The sequence below is a fragment of the Cryptomeria japonica genome, chromosome 4 (assembly GCF_030272615.1).
Source record: "Cryptomeria japonica chromosome 4, Sugi_1.0, whole genome shotgun sequence".
Lineage (NCBI taxonomy): Eukaryota > Viridiplantae > Streptophyta > Pinopsida > Cupressales > Cupressaceae > Cryptomeria > Cryptomeria japonica.
The window spans coordinates 668,560,034-668,575,685 of record NC_081408.1 but is presented as its reverse complement, the minus strand read 5'-3'; the positions used below and the strand labels follow the sequence as shown (position 1 = coordinate 668,575,685).

At 34.0% G+C, this 15,652-nt stretch overlaps 1 protein-coding gene across 12 annotated transcripts; it reads right to left on the bottom strand.

Moving 5' to 3' along the window:
• Positions 1 to 682: 682 nt before the first annotated feature.
• Positions 683 to 7,478, bottom strand: LOC131061840 (uncharacterized). 12 transcript variants are annotated; one of them, XM_057995699.2, is made up of 9 exons: positions 6,919 to 7,283; positions 6,754 to 6,834; positions 6,545 to 6,664; positions 5,423 to 5,670; positions 4,895 to 4,926; positions 3,077 to 4,806; positions 2,438 to 2,507; positions 2,252 to 2,350; positions 683 to 1,658 (listed from the first exon to the last, which is right to left on the bottom strand). In XM_057995699.2, exons 1-6 carry the CDS (start codon positions 6,932 to 6,934, stop codon positions 4,734 to 4,736), a joined length of 570 nt encoding a protein of 189 aa, XP_057851682.1. In that variant the 5' UTR covers positions 6,935 to 7,283; the 3' UTR covers positions 683 to 1,658; positions 2,252 to 2,350; positions 2,438 to 2,507; positions 3,077 to 4,733. The 12 variants fall into 12 exon arrangements, with proteins under 12 accessions (XP_057851682.1, XP_057851678.1, XP_057851679.1 ...); XM_057995695.2 differs by lacking the exons at positions 3,077 to 4,806; positions 4,895 to 4,926 and adding an exon at positions 7,332 to 7,478 and having other exon boundaries at positions 683 to 2,350; positions 6,754 to 6,831; positions 6,919 to 7,012; XM_057995696.2 differs by lacking the exons at positions 3,077 to 4,806; positions 4,895 to 4,926 and having other exon boundaries at positions 683 to 2,350; positions 6,754 to 6,831; positions 6,919 to 7,012; positions 7,171 to 7,291.
• Positions 7,479 to 15,652: the final 8,174 nt, after the last annotated feature.

Below are 15,652 nucleotides of genomic sequence, written 5' to 3'. Positions count from 1 at the left end.
TCCCAAAGCCAACGGGTTAGCTAGGAGTTGAACCTGTGTCTTAGCCAGGTGGATTATGGTATTTTTCTTAGCTTTAATTTGTTTCAAATTGGCTTAAAGCCTTTATGTTAGTGTTTTCTTTACAGGCGTGGATCCCTATGGAAACCACATCTTAATGATCGAAAATGAAGAAAATGAAAGCCAGGTGTAGAATGACATTTGCCCATACCCAAGGAATTTGGATGAATATTTACCAACCAATTCAAATCTCACACAGAAAAATGAAATACAAATCGATATCACTTTTCAATAAACAGTAACCATCATTTCGTAAGTACCTTAGTAGGATGAAAATTGTATGATTAAGTGCCAGAATAGCACAAATCTGCTGAATAATCCTGCAAACCAGGACATAATACCAGAAGTTTGAACAACAAAAAGCTTTATGTAGCCACAAAAAATGCTGCACAGCTCATATAAATTAGATATAGAAAAAAAAAATTGCATTAAGTCGTCAAAAAAATTATTACTAACTTAAAACAACGCAGAAAAATTTTGCTAAGGGGCATTTCAACATGGTTTAATTTTTTAAATTGTGACTCACCTGGAAATGTAATGGAAATACAATATAGATATAAAAACATTTGTCTCTAAGTAATGAACAACTGAGACAATTATGGAGTTTAAAGGAATAAATAAGATGTGACAGTAAGAAAAGTCTCAATTAATGATCAACTGAGACAATTACACTGGAGCCCAAATGAATAAGTAAGATGTGTAAAAAACAAACATAAGTACAGATTCAATTACAATAGAGTTTAAAAGAATAAGTGAGATGTGTTCCAAAAGAATACTTACATCTATAAAAGATCCAAACACGTAAAATTGGCAACACAGTTTTCAATCACTGCTAGTGCTGTTAGAAGAGAGAAAGCCAAAATCTGCAGTAATTCCCTTTGAAACGGAGCTAATTTACTGTGGTGATTCCCCTTTTCGAATTTAAGGTCTCATTACATTGAACAAAGGCCATTTTCTTAGCAAATTTCATTGCCTTTTCTTTAGAATTCCCTCTCAAAGAAGTGTTAAACTGTTCCTGGTGTCTTTTATACCTTCCACCCTTTTAATATATCCATCTTCAGTCTCCAATATGTAAGAGTTGATATAATTTAAATCTAGTAAGTTACCTGTGTCATTGTCATTCCATTGAACAAATGTGCTTTTGTCTTGGCAACTTCCACTGCTTTTTCTTTAAACTTCCCTCTCAGAGGGGTCTTCAATTGTCCCTGGTGTCTTGTTTGACTCTCTCTGACCTTTTCATTAGGTCCACATTCAGTCTCTACTATGCAAGACTAAATCAAATGTAACTTTAACAAATAATCTGTGTTGTTCCTGTTATTAGGAACCTTCTCAGCAAAATTCATTTGTCCAGAAAGATGGTTCATAACATCGTGTTGTGTTCTCTGTGCTTGCATTCTCTCTGAAGATTCTGCCAAGTTGTTCTCAAAGGATTGCTTATTTGCTAATGGCTGAAAGGATCAACCAAGCAATTTTGGATTATATTCACTACTTGTAGTGTTGTTTTGTCTATCTTCCTCCCTGTCAATCCCTGTTGACACGTGTCATAACTGGCTCCACTTAGGGGGCAGAAATATTGCCAATGTTTCGCAAAAGGCCCTTCCCTGGAATCAATCCATAAACAGAAATAAGTTTATCTTGATGCTGTAGGGGATATATTATTAAATATTGTCTTTCAAACAAATTTGGATTTGATTATCTAATCATGGAGTTGCTTTGTCGTGCCTCATCTTTTGGAAGACCTGCTGAAGCACTTGTTATTACTGACCCGTTATGTGCTAAAGGCATAGCAATATTGCAGAAATTATGCATAGGCTCCTTCCCTAGAGTTTGAGAAACGGACAGATTTCTATCTCTGTATACACTGGGAAAGACTACTGGATCTTCTCTATCATATCTTTTTATGGAAGAAACACATAGGTCTGTCTCATGGTAAACTTGGGGAGAAGCCCCATTTTCATTACCAGTCTCAACTCTCAGAATTATATCCTGGCTTTCTAAACTTGTACATTTTGACTCTGGTAAGGAAGATAATGAAGTGCAGCGGTAGACTGTGAATAAGCAGGACTATTTCCCACAAGAGGTAATCCCCCTTCTTCTGGCTAGGATGTCTGCTTGTATGGTAGCAGCTCTTGCTAAATTGTTCATGCCTCGTAAACATTTAGTAAATGGAGACTTCTTATAGTCATCCCTGTACCTTGAAATTTTTCTATTCTCTTCAGCTTGTAAATCTTGCAACAGGCTTTTCTTGTGCATTTGCTTCTGATAATTACAGGGACAATGCATCTGTGACACACTGAAATAAAACATAAAGATTTGAGAATTCGTTTATAGTTGAACAGTACTTTATACAAAACATCTTGAGGGTTCAGGCATTGCTAACCTCTCAATTTTCTTGTCACTATTCTGATAGTCCTGTAAAAAATAAAATGCATCAGGCTCTGTATTTTAGCCTGGAAAAGAAATAAAAATATACATGAATTAACCTTGACCAGTGCTAAAAGACTTCCATAATCGTCAATTAAGTTCAATATCTATAAATATTAATGGTAAATGCAACAAACTTTTAAACTAACCAACAAAAACATGAAATAAAAAATTCACATTGCGCAAGAACTATAAAAAACTGCAAGCCAACACTTCAGACAAAATTTTCTAAGATATTCTTCTACATATAACCACCTCGTTGCTTTAACTCCACTTGACAAACCTAGAGATAACTCTATGTTCTCCACTTGTTCAAGGAGATTATATTTTAATGAAATTGAAAGATTTATCAAGTATAATAATGAGAAAATTATTTCCCAAATTCTAGAAAAAAAAATAGTGTATCTCCGCATATAACAAATAAAAGTAGCCAGATATCCACCATAACAATTTCATCTGCACAAAATAAAGTTCATTCTTTGTGCCTAGAGGCTCATTCACCCAATATTAAAAAGAAAATATTGTAATATTTTGATTGCCACAAATAGAGGGGCTGCAGCCTTATCCTTTTTAGTATTCTAGGTAAACAACACACCTCTGCAAGATGAAAATTGTGTTCATTGTCTGCTTTGTTTTTGGGGCTTTCGGTAGATTCTGCCAAGTCTTTCTCAAAGAATCGCTTCTTTGCTAATGGCTGAAAGGATTGACCAAGCAATTTTGTGTTGTTTTGTCTCTCCTCCCTGCCAATCCCAGTTGATACATGTGTCATAACTGGCCCCACTAAAGCTAAGGGGGTAGAAATATTGCCTATATTTTGCAAAAGATCCTTCCCTGGAATTAATCCATAAACAGAACTATGTTTCTCTTGATGCACTAGGGGAGATATTTCTGAATATTGTCTTTCAGACAACTTTGGATTTGATTCTATAATTATGGAGTTGCTTTGTAGTGTCTCATCTTTTGGAAGACCTGCTGAAGCACTTGTTATTACTGGCCCATTATGTGCTAAAGGCATAGCAATATTGCAGAAATTATGCATAGAACCCTTCCCTGGAGTTGAATGAGAAACAAACAGATTTCTATCTTCGTATACACTTGGAAAGACTATTGGATCTTCGCTTTCATATCCTTTTATGGAAGAAACGCATTGGTCTGTCTCATGGTAAACTTGGGGAGAAGCGCTATTTTTATTACATAATAAAAGTAGCCAGATATCCACCATAACAATTTCACCTAATAAGTGTGGCCTACCTAGAGCCTCATCTGCACAAAATAAAGTTCGTTCTTTGTGCCTAGAGGCTCATTCGCCCAATATTAAAAAGAAAATATTGTAATATTTTGATTGCCACAAATAGAGGGGCTGCAGCCTTATCCTTTTTAGTATTCTAGGTAAATAACACACCTCTGCAAGATGAAAATTGTGTTCATTGTCTGCTTTGTTTTTGGGGCTTTCGGTAGATCCTGCCAAGTCTTTCTCAAAGAATCACTTCTTTGCTAATGGCTGAAAGGATTGACCAAGCAATTTTGTGTTGTTCTGTCTCTCCTCCCTGCCAATCCCAGTTGATACATGTGTCATAACTGGCCCCACTAAAGCTAAGGGGGCAGAAATATTGCCAATATTTTGCAAAAGATCCTTCACTGGAATAATCCATAAACAGGAATATGTTTCTCTTGATGCACTAGGGGAGATATTTCTGAATATTGTCTTTCAGACAACTTTGGATTTGATTCTATAATTATGGAGTTGCTTTGTAGTGCCTCATCTTTTGGAAGACCTTCTGAAGCACTTGTTATTACTGGCCCATTATGTGCTAAAGGCATAGCAATATTGCAGAAATTATGCATAGGACCCTTCCCTGGAGTTGAATGAGAAACAAATAGATTTCTATCTTCGTATACACTTGGAAAGACTATTGAATCTTCGCTTTCATATCCTTTTATGGAAGAAACGCATTGGTCTGTCTCATGGTAAACTTGGGAGAAGCGCCATTTTTATTACCAGTCTCGCCTCTCAGAATTCTATCCTGGCTTTTCTCCCTTGTACATTTTGGCTCTTGTAAGGAAGATTATGAAATGCAGAAGTAGACTGTGAATAAGCAGAACTATTTCCCACAACAGGTAATCCCCTTCTTCTGGCTAGGATGTCTGCTCGTAAGGTAGCAGCTCTTGCTAAAATGTTCAAGCCTCGCAAACATTTAGTAAATGGAGACTTCTTATAGTCATCCTTGTACCTTGAAATTCTTCTACTCTCTTCAGCTTGTAAATCTTGCAACAGGCTTGTGCGTTTGCTTATGAGAATCATGGGGACAATTCATCTGTGACACACTGAAATAAAACATAAAGATTTGAGAATTTGTTTCAAGTTGGACAGAACTCTACACAGAAAATCTTGAGCGTTCAAGGCATTGCTAACCTCTCAGCTTTCTTGTCACTATTCTGATAGTCCTGTAAAAGATAAAATGCATCAGGCTTTGCTTTTCAGCCAGGAAAAGAAAGAAAAATATGCATGAATTAGCCTGGACCAATGCTGAAAGACTTCCCCATAATCATCAGTTAAGTTCAATATCTATAAATATTAATAGTAAATATGACAAACTTATAAACTAACCAGCAAAAAGTTGAAATTAAGAATTCACAGTGCTCAACAACTGTAAGAAATTGGTAGCCAACACTTAAGACAATTTTCTAAGATACTCTTCTACATATAACTGCATATAACAAAAACAAAAAGCCAAATATCCACCATAACAAATTTCACCTGATAAGTGTGGCCTACCTAGAGCCTCATCTGCACAAAATAAAAAATCACCTATCATTGGGCCTAGAGGCTCATTCACCCAATATTAAAAAGAAAATCATCTAATATTTGATTGCAACAAATGGAGGGGCTGCAAGCATCAAAAGTCCTTTTCCTCTTTAGTATTTTAGGAAAATAACACACCTCTGGAAGATGAAAATTGTGTTCACTGTCTTCTTTGTTTTGGGGGCTTTCGGTAGAATAATAGTGTAACTCTTGATCCAACATTTCAACATCTTGACATCCATCTTTGATGGTAGTCATTGCAGATACTGCTTCAACAAAAGCATGTGGAATGGCAGGTTCATCCATAGAATAGGCAGTTTTTGTGATAGGAATTGACATATTCAACAGTCGTTTTGTCTGGTTGCTGGGCACTGCTGGAGGTAGACCTGTTTTGAGAAAGAAATATGTTATTAATTGCATTTACATATTCTGTTACTTGAGATTGCATGAGTTGGTGAGAAAGCCACGTGAGACATCCCAATTGTACCAGATGAATCTGCTGATCTCAACTATGTTTGGCAATCTTAAAAATATGTTTCTCTTTCCAGTCCTAATGTAACTCAAATTTTCAGACCTCAAACTAGAAGGTGCTACTACTAGAGTATCTCAATAATGATAATTTTTTTCTATTTAAGACTTTGTTTTAATGGTGTGCTGGTGTGGCAGTCTTCTGCCACTCATATATGTGTAATATCAGCTGGTTTAACTTTTATCCAATGAACAAAACAAATAATTTCACTGGAACTAAATCAGACAGAAATGTCTTACCATTGCAAAGGTACACTTAAACTAATTTGTCTTTGCAGAGACACAATTTTCACAGTTCATATATTTGCAGAGATTAAAATTTAACAGTTTATATATTAGCATGAGATGTTTATGAATTTGACTGCATAATTTTATATAGGCAAATCTACGAGATGTTTCATATATTAGCATGAGATGCTTCTGAATTTCACTGGAATTAAATCAGACAAAATTGACTTACCATTACAAATGTACACTTAAACTAATTTCTCTTCCACAGTTCATATATTTGTAGAGATGAAAATTTTACAGTTCATATTTCTGAATTTGACTGCACAAACATCTATACCAATTTCTCTTTTGAAAGATCAAGATCTGAAAATTATTCAAATGAGGTCATATGTTTGAGAATTTAACGCTGGATTTGAAGAAGAAGCATCCTTGCTCTGTTTATTTTGTGCAAACACAAGAAGTCCTACACTCCAATATCATCCAACGTCCGCCCAAACTTACTGTCATTTTTCTCCAGAAGTATAACGACGGGTTGAAGTGGGTAAACTTCATTTTCTCCAGCATGGCAAATCCATACGTCCATACTGTGCTTGCCCTGGCGGCCGCAACCAGCTCTGCGCTCTGTTTTTACATGTATGGTATTACAATATTTTAAGATTTTGTGATAATATAAATATTTTGAAAATTTATGTTTCTCAAAATATGCTTACCCATCTTTCCAATTCCGTCCATTCTAAGCAGCCATAAAAACAATTTTCTATCCAACTTTGTGAAAAATATTTGCGGATCTGCTAAATCAAGTACAATAAATGTTATATTCGCTCTTATAAGAGAAATACAGAAGGAAAAAAGAAAACATAGATCGTAGTATTTACCCCATAATTTCACCATTATCAAATACTAGAAGGTGACATGGAAGAGGCAGAGCATGTTCGACCTGTCAAAGCACGTGGACTGTTTATATGGTGCCTGCAAAAAATGTGTTTGTACCAGCACAAAAAATTAAGTAGTTTCGAATGTGTTTAAGCATTATAAAATATAATCACCCACTCCATACGCCTAGAAATTTCATTTATATCACCTCGTAATAAGCTAAAAGGCCACCATTTCTAAGATTCCAATATTACCGGCTGTGATTAATATGCCTTAACGTTCTCAGAGAAACCCTAATCGCTGTGTTGCAAGACGAGAGTAAGAGAAGTGAAAAAACAGGGGACACCCTTCCATTTATACAACATTCAGTCAAATGAAAACAACAATAAACATGTTATCATTACAAGAAACTTACTTATTTTATCGCCATCATTGGATGAAGATTAGTGCAGTTCAATATGCCACTCCCCCTTCAGCTCCTCTCTTCCAAATTTCACTTCTTTTGTGCTCTTCCTTACAACTCTCAATTTTCAATCATAGACCACCAAACTAAGAAACACAAGAATTTTCATCAGCCTAAAATGAATGCTCTCCTCAAATTTTTGAAATTATAAAGAAACCTCATCCTTCTCATTTCTTATTATGAAAGTGTCACTTGTCACTATCACATTTCATCATTTAGGATCCCTAACCACTTTGCTCACACGTGTAAGCAATTCCCCTGTGAGATTACTCTTTTCTCATGCTATCCCTTCAAGCATGTGAGCAATTCCCCACGAGGACACTCTTTTCTCATTACCATCCCTTCAAGTGTGCAAGCATGGATAGTGAGAGGAATTCTGTGAGGCCCTACCCCGACCCATCCTAGCATCTCAGTGATTTTCATGTTGGAACTATTATGGATGCTTTATTTTTATGCATTATAGATATAGAACTTTATATGATCCCAGGAATTGGATAACATTGATATATTGATGCTTCATTCTATGCATTATGGATATAGAATTTTATATGATTCTAGAATAGGATAACATTGAGATGGTGTAGGTCATTATTTGATTTGCGGGACTTTATTATGATGTTAGAAATATGATGCATATCTTATGAATGGATTAAATTTATGAGGATTACGATAATTGCTTATGTGGATTTGCTTTGTTATATGGTAAATTGATTTGTATGATGTCAATTGTATGCAGAGTGATTGATTTGTATTCTTATTTATGTGTTTGATATTATATGAGGCTATTGGGAAGTACTAATGTGTGATTGAAATGCGTAGGAAAATTATCCATGTGACCATGGAAACATTATGGAGAATCAAGCCTGGGCCTATGTACGTTCGTAAAACTAGGGGTTGTCTATTTGAAGAGACAACACCCCGTATATATCGTATTTTATTCGTAAACGTAAATGACTGCATGTGTGTTAAATTGTAATTATTTATTTGTGTAAATCCTACAAGAGACAATTGACATGTGTGTATTAGTGATGTGGAATTCTTTTGTAGTGTCACTTGACACATATGTTGTATGTTGTGTTGGCATTGTCATGTCACCTTTTTGAGAGATTTATTTTTTGTTTAATTGTTTTATTTCCAAATTATCCTTGAAGGTTCCAAGAAATCTAGGACAGTGAGCCATTAGGAGGGTCAACTCAGAGTTAACCCATAGGTAAAATTTAGGTGGACTTTCAAAGGGTTAAACCAACTCCTGGAGTCAGTTTTGGAGCATTTTTATTGGGCCTCATGGGGTACCTATGGTGAAGGCCAAATTTGGCCATGTGTCCTCCCCCTAGGACTTGTTTAACCTCCCAAAAAAGTGGGTTTTCCTAGATGGCCGAATTTCATTTTTAGGAGTGTCATCCTTGGGTAGATAACCTTCTTGGTATGTGTCATTCCTCTTCCCCATCACATTCCTCTTCTTGAGGTGTCTTGGTTAGGGAGTGTGTAAGATCTAGGGAAGACCAACCAATGGAAGCCTCTCACTCTATCCAAGAGGTTGGAAAGAGTGGGAGAAGCCTTCTTAGGCAAGAGATTGAGACTTAGTGAATTAATCGCCCACTCTCCATCTTTGGAGATCTTGCAATTTTGAAAAAACCAGTTTTATAATAGAATTTTGGCTAAGTGTTGCAGAAAAAAATTGTGGAATTGGGCTGATCTTCTCCAAGCTATCCCTAGTAAACCCTTGGCAGATTCAAGGTTGGTGCATTTTCTTACTTGTATGTTGGAAATCTGTTTGTAGGATTGTTTGAATGTAATTGTTGTTTTCCTTGTATTTCCTTTGTGAAAATATTATGTGATCTTTCTCTTATTTTTTTTGTATGCATTTTCTTGTGTTTTGCGAGTATCCAAGGCCTTCTTACCCTTGGGAGGGTATAATGGTCTTAGGGGTGGAAGGAGTTTGACAGTCGTAGAGTGAGAGGCTCTCATTATGAGAGTGATATCAAGGGTTTGTTTATGTGACCCTTGCTGCATAGTTTTGTTTATGCATTCAGGGGTCATAAGGGGAGAAAGTATGGCATGAATGTCTTGGGGGTCATAAGGATGTTGGGTTAAGATGGATTTTTGTTGTGATCTTGGTTGCCATGAGTTGGTTTTGATCTACTATCTTGTAGTTCTCCTCAAGGTACTTGGTCCACTTCCACCCATACAAATATCACATTATGTGATAAAGTTTAGCTTTGGGATGGAAATGTGTTTACTTGAGTTTTTTTTTCCCTTGCTTGTTTGTGTTTGTTTGAGTGTAACCCGTCTAGGACTTGGTTCTCCAAGCTCGAGGGTGGCTTCTAGTAAGCCTAGGTTGGGAGGTGAGCACTCCATGGTCACAACCATAAGATTTTGTGTGCAAGTTGCTTGGAAAGAAGAAAAAGGAAAGCTAGGAGTTGCTGATTTTATTTTAATTTCAAAAAGAAAAAAAATGTAATATTGTATTTCAGATGCAGAAATGTAAAAGAGGAGTTTTAGGTTGTATTTATTTTGTATAAAGACATGTATTTATTTTACTTAAGTCCTCATTATTAGGAATGAGAGACCAGTTGGGTATTTCACCCATTGTAAGAGTTGACAAATTGTATTCAGATTTTCCTTGTAAAAATTGCATCCTTTTAAGTTGATATTGCAAAAAAAAAAAAAGATTAAATGGACATTAAAGGAAAATTAGTTCTGTATTTTTTTTTTTTAATATTTCTAAGTGTTTTCTAGTCTGTATTATGTTGCTGTCATTTATTTGTCTGTCATGTTTTCAAAAAAAAAATGCAAAAAGTATAATGAGAATATTAGGAAGTAGAAAAGCAGAAATGTTGTGTTTTTCTGTACTATTTAAATGATGCTATAATTGTGTTTATTACTGTCATTTTTTCTATTTCAAAAAAAATGCAGAAAGTTAAAGTAGACAAATTTAAATTTACCCTTTTCTATGGTTAACTATTAGAATTTAAAATGAAAAGAAGAGTTGTTAGATAAATCTGTTAGTTTAGAAAGGATGTTGTTATGTGATTTAAAAGAAAATATATATACCTACACAGATTTAGAAAACCAGAAATTACTAACAGATTTAGGAAGTAGAAAAGCAGAAATGTTGTGTTTTTCTGTACTATTTAAATGATGCTATAATTGTGTTTATTACTGTCATTTTTTCTATTTCAAAAAAAATGCAGAAAGTTAAAGTAGACAAATTTAAATTTACCCTTTTCTATGGTTAACTATTAGAAGTTAAAATGAAAAGAAGAGCTGTTAGATAAATCTGTTAGTTTAGAAAGGATGTTGTTATGTGATTTAAAAGAAAATATATATACCTACACAGATTTAGAAAACCAGAAATTACTAATAGATTTATGTCTAATTTTAATGAAGAAATGAACTTTGTGACATAAGTAACAAGTTGTTAAATTTGATAGTCATAATATTGTCAATGCCGCATAATAAAAATCTATTTAATCCAACTAAATGAATATTGTATACATGTTTAACTAGATCACATTTTGCAAAAGAAAAAAAAAAAAAAAGAAATGAATGTGTATCTATTATATGTTGTCATTATTTTGTTATTTCTTGCATGTTAAAAATAATAATAATAACAATATCTAACTATATATTCAAAAAAAAAATTTAACAAAAAAATATAGCTTACCCTAACCGGGGGTTACCCCGGAGCCGAGGGCTCCCGCGGGCTCCCCGGGCGGCGCAGGCTCCCTGTGGGCTGAGGTCCACAGGGGCACCGCGTCCCGTAGGGACGTCGCGGCGTCACTGCGGGCCGCAACCTGCAGTGGCACCCACAGCGCCTCTGCGGGTGGCGCCACCCACCTCCTGCGACCTCTTCAATCATGCAACCCCTACCAAAGTTAAATCGCCGCCCTGCCTCCATTTCGGTCGCTGCCTCCACTGAACCCTACACACACACGAAACACACACCAAAAAAATAATAAACCCTAACCCAATTTCGGGTTAGGGTAAAAGCAAATGAAATAAGATTAAAATTAAGCTAGATAAAATATGCAACCCTAAATCCAATCTCGGATTAGGGTTTGCATTCAAATAAAATATAAGAAATATCAGATGTGCAACCTTAGCCCACATTCGAGTTAGGGTTAGCATTTTAAAAAAATTATAAAAATATTAGGGTTGATATTTAAAATAAAAGAAAGATATTACTCTACCATAATTAGGGTTTGAAAATTAAAATATTAATTAACTTTTTAAAATTTGAAAAAGATTCCCCCCATTTAATTATAGCTATATGTGATATTAATTTAAACTCCTTATTTGATTAGGGAGAAAATTAATTTTAATATAGTTTTTTTTATATGATTTAAAATGAATATTAATGTTATATAGTTACATTAATCGCATAATTGAGTTAATCTAATTAACTAGGGTCACTATAAAAGTTATTTTATATAATTAATTAAATGTGGACGTTAAGTTAAATTTAATTTGGGAGAAATTTATAAATAAAAAATTATTAATTATTTTATGCGAATTTTTAGCCAATGGGGTCATTATTGGCCAAATCATTTATTAGTCAGAATTTGAATGTTTGGGGAATTAAAATGGACTTTATACAAAGTATAATTGATTGGCGACTATCATTATTGAATTAGTTAACCCTAGTGGTTATATTTAAAAAGTGAATTTGCATGCGCTCGATTAATTAATTTTAATTTAAGATAACCTTATCATTATTTAATTAGCCCGGAATAATTTTAATACTATCGAGATATTTAAATATCTCTCGACCTTAATTAGAGGCAAATTAATTAGGATTATTAAATTAACTAATTAAATTGTGATGACCCTCTTAAGGAATAATTAGTCTTCATTAACTATTGTCACCCTATTGATTGAGTTAATTGTTCCAACCTTAGTAAACAATTCTATTTACATCTTAGTTAAGACAAAACTTGATTGATTTCTTTATAAATGTAGATTATTTAATGAATTTATGTTGTTCAAAAAAAAAAATTATTGTTCCGTTTTTGTCCAAAAGTTTGGGCATGACAAATTCCCTTCACAAGATTGTTCCATGTGTACCACTTCTTCATGTTTAAGATTCAAATTTTGTCTACATGGTTAAAACTCATCACATTTAAAAACCATAATAAAAAAGGGGGTCAAAATTCACATATGACAAGGCTTCCAAAAGATTCATAACCCATAGCCCTATGACCTAGGACATTAGGAAGCACATAACACGTTGAAAATGACTCAATAAACTCATTTAAACTCGGGATAAATATTAGTTTCACACAAAATAACTCAGTGTTACATTTTTCTATTTGACTTACCCAAAACATCGCATTCCACAAACCTTACAACATAAGTTCACGTTGGACACTGCATGAAAATTTTACAATAAATTAAAACTATTCATATCATAAAACATAGTTACATAGCATAAGACCTCAACCTTTCCAAATAGGTTGGGTTGTCTTAATAGGCTTAACACAATGAGTCACCATGTCATCTCCCCATCCCATTGACCCTGGGTACTAGCACATTCAATTTCAAATATTAGTTTGTTATGAAATTTGCATAACTAAAGCAAAGGAACATTAACATATATATATATAATAACATACATCATATCCAACGAATAATTCTAAATCTTTTCATTCATGATAAGATTGCAGTAGTAAATTAAAATATACATAGGGTAAGTAATAATGATAAACCATATGTGAACATACTCATCTTGGATAATAAAACTAAATTACACACACATTATAAAGCAAAAAATAATTAAACTAACCACATAACTAATATCATCAAGCATAATCAATACAATCTCATATGAGCGCAGACACTCATGTATCAATGTCCAACTGAATATCACATATTAGTGGTCCACAACAAAATAATAGTATCATGGTAATAGAGTCTCAATGGTATGACAAAATGGTTAGGATATATATAGGAATGATTATCACTAGGAGGTGGTGGGCATCACAAGAAGACATCTCACATCCATAGATTTTATTTATTTATTTGGATAAATATCACTATTTATGTCATGGAACAAAAATATGTATGGTTAGCTATTGAAAAATCAAAATTCATTGTTGCAATAACATCACAATGTTACAAAAGCATATCATATTATAGCTATTGAATTTGTGGGATCTTAAGAAAACAATCTACACTTGAACAAAATTGCATTACATTTACGTTGTACACTCGAAAGACCAACAATCATAAGATCACAATTAAATTGTTGTACATGTCCCATCTACTATGTTCTGGTGTTAGAAGCTCTGACAATCTTCAAGAAGCTCACATTTTGGCTACCAAGAAGCACATCAAAGTAAGATTCACAAGTATTGATTCTCAGAAAGGCTTCATAGTGGCCCCTTTGTGCATTGCTTTTTATTTGAATGGATATGTGAATCCAAGTAATATGTCCTATGTTTATACTACCTATTACCAAGGGCAATTCTCTTGGTCATTCAATCTCTTGCTCTTATTCCAGGCCCTTTGTAGGGTCAGTAGTTTATGATTTTTCCCCATCTCCTTCATAAAAGAAATTTCCAAATAGCATTCAAACTATGTATTTCCAAAGAAACATGAATCTAATACATGAAAATTCGCACATTGGTCGCTTCTTAGAGAGTTCATGGTATTGGGGATCATAGGAGCCTTTGGTTTGCCTCCACAAGCATAGGCAGAAATCAATGATCACAAGAATGCAACATCGAGCTAACCAAGGAGAGGCCCTATAGACTGCCTTGATTGGTCATAGCAAAGTTCCAACATCATCAAGCCTTAAACAAACACAGCCAAAGTTGGAGAATGAAAACATCACATAGACAAAAAGCTAAAATGTCTCTTCTTGGATCTAAATTCAATAGTCAACAAGTTAATATTAGGGCAATGTTTTCCCTATAAATAGCATGCAGATAGATCGTTTTGGTATAATTCAGTGGTTTGTACAATCTTGCCATTTGTGCAAATTATCACCAAGGTTAGAATTATGCCAATTGAAGGGTAATTGTAGAGTTGAAGATATAGGTGGTGTTTCCATTGTGTTTAGAGGCCATCCTCTTGAACAAGGATTATCCACATTCAATGCCTCTCTCTACTAATTGTTTGGGAATTTAGCTAGGTGTTACTGCATTTGGGGTGTCTTTTTATTCCTTTTTAGGTTTATATTCTATTAAATCTTAGCATCGCATAACATGAAATTTATTTTCTAGTTGTAAGATGTTTTACCATGAGCAATTGTTTGATATAGTTTTTGATTATTTGAACTTGAAGTGACTTGAGACAAGAACCTTTTCTAAACCTACTTTGTTTTCTTGCCTTAGATCTTTCATTGCAATGATATTCGGTAGCAGATGAATTACTAAGAACAAAGTTTTAGGACTCGAACTCAGCTAGGATTCAACAAAGAAGAAAATCATAGTTAGAATTAAAATAAATAAATAATGGATTTCAAGAACATTGGAGACTAATTTGATTACCAATTTGTCATAATTCAAACATTACACATCTTATATGATCTTTAAACACTGAACATTTGTAAGTCCATCCTTCAAATTTCACAATTTCATACATATGGTTTCAAATTCAAATGTATAAAAACATCATAAGTTTATAAATGTTTACATATAATGATATGTTAAAATAAGAAAAACAACCAAATACAATCTACATCTTTCTCTTTCATGTCCTAATGTAACTCAATTTTTCAGGCCTCGGACTAGAAGGTGCTACTGCTATAGTATCTAAATGATGATGAATTGTTTCTTGATCTTCAAAATATTCTTCATCGTCCTCCATTACATCCAATTCTCCTTCTTTTGTTGCCCCTATCTCTAATTCTACAAGGTCTTCTTCAATAAGGAGAACATCATCATCATTATTTTATTCATGTTGGCAATCTATTCACCATATGGATCAATATCATCCAAGTCAATAGACTCATGTGAAATGCCCTCCACCTTTCTAGTTTGAAGGCAAAGGTTGTACCAAATGAACAAAAGATCATTGAGGTGTTATTGGGTCAACCTACTTCTCTTTTGTGTGTGAATGTTCTCAAATAAGCTCCAATTCTATTCACACCAAGAAGCATTACGTGGTTAGGACAAAATATGAATGGCTATCTTTTGAAGATTAGGCATGCCACCACCATAAATCCGCAAAGTTACAAACAATCATTTAGATATATAAGAATTAAGTAAAAAATGTAAGAATCAATTTTTTATTTTTTCTTCTAGTATTGAACTAAGTTTTTTTACTTG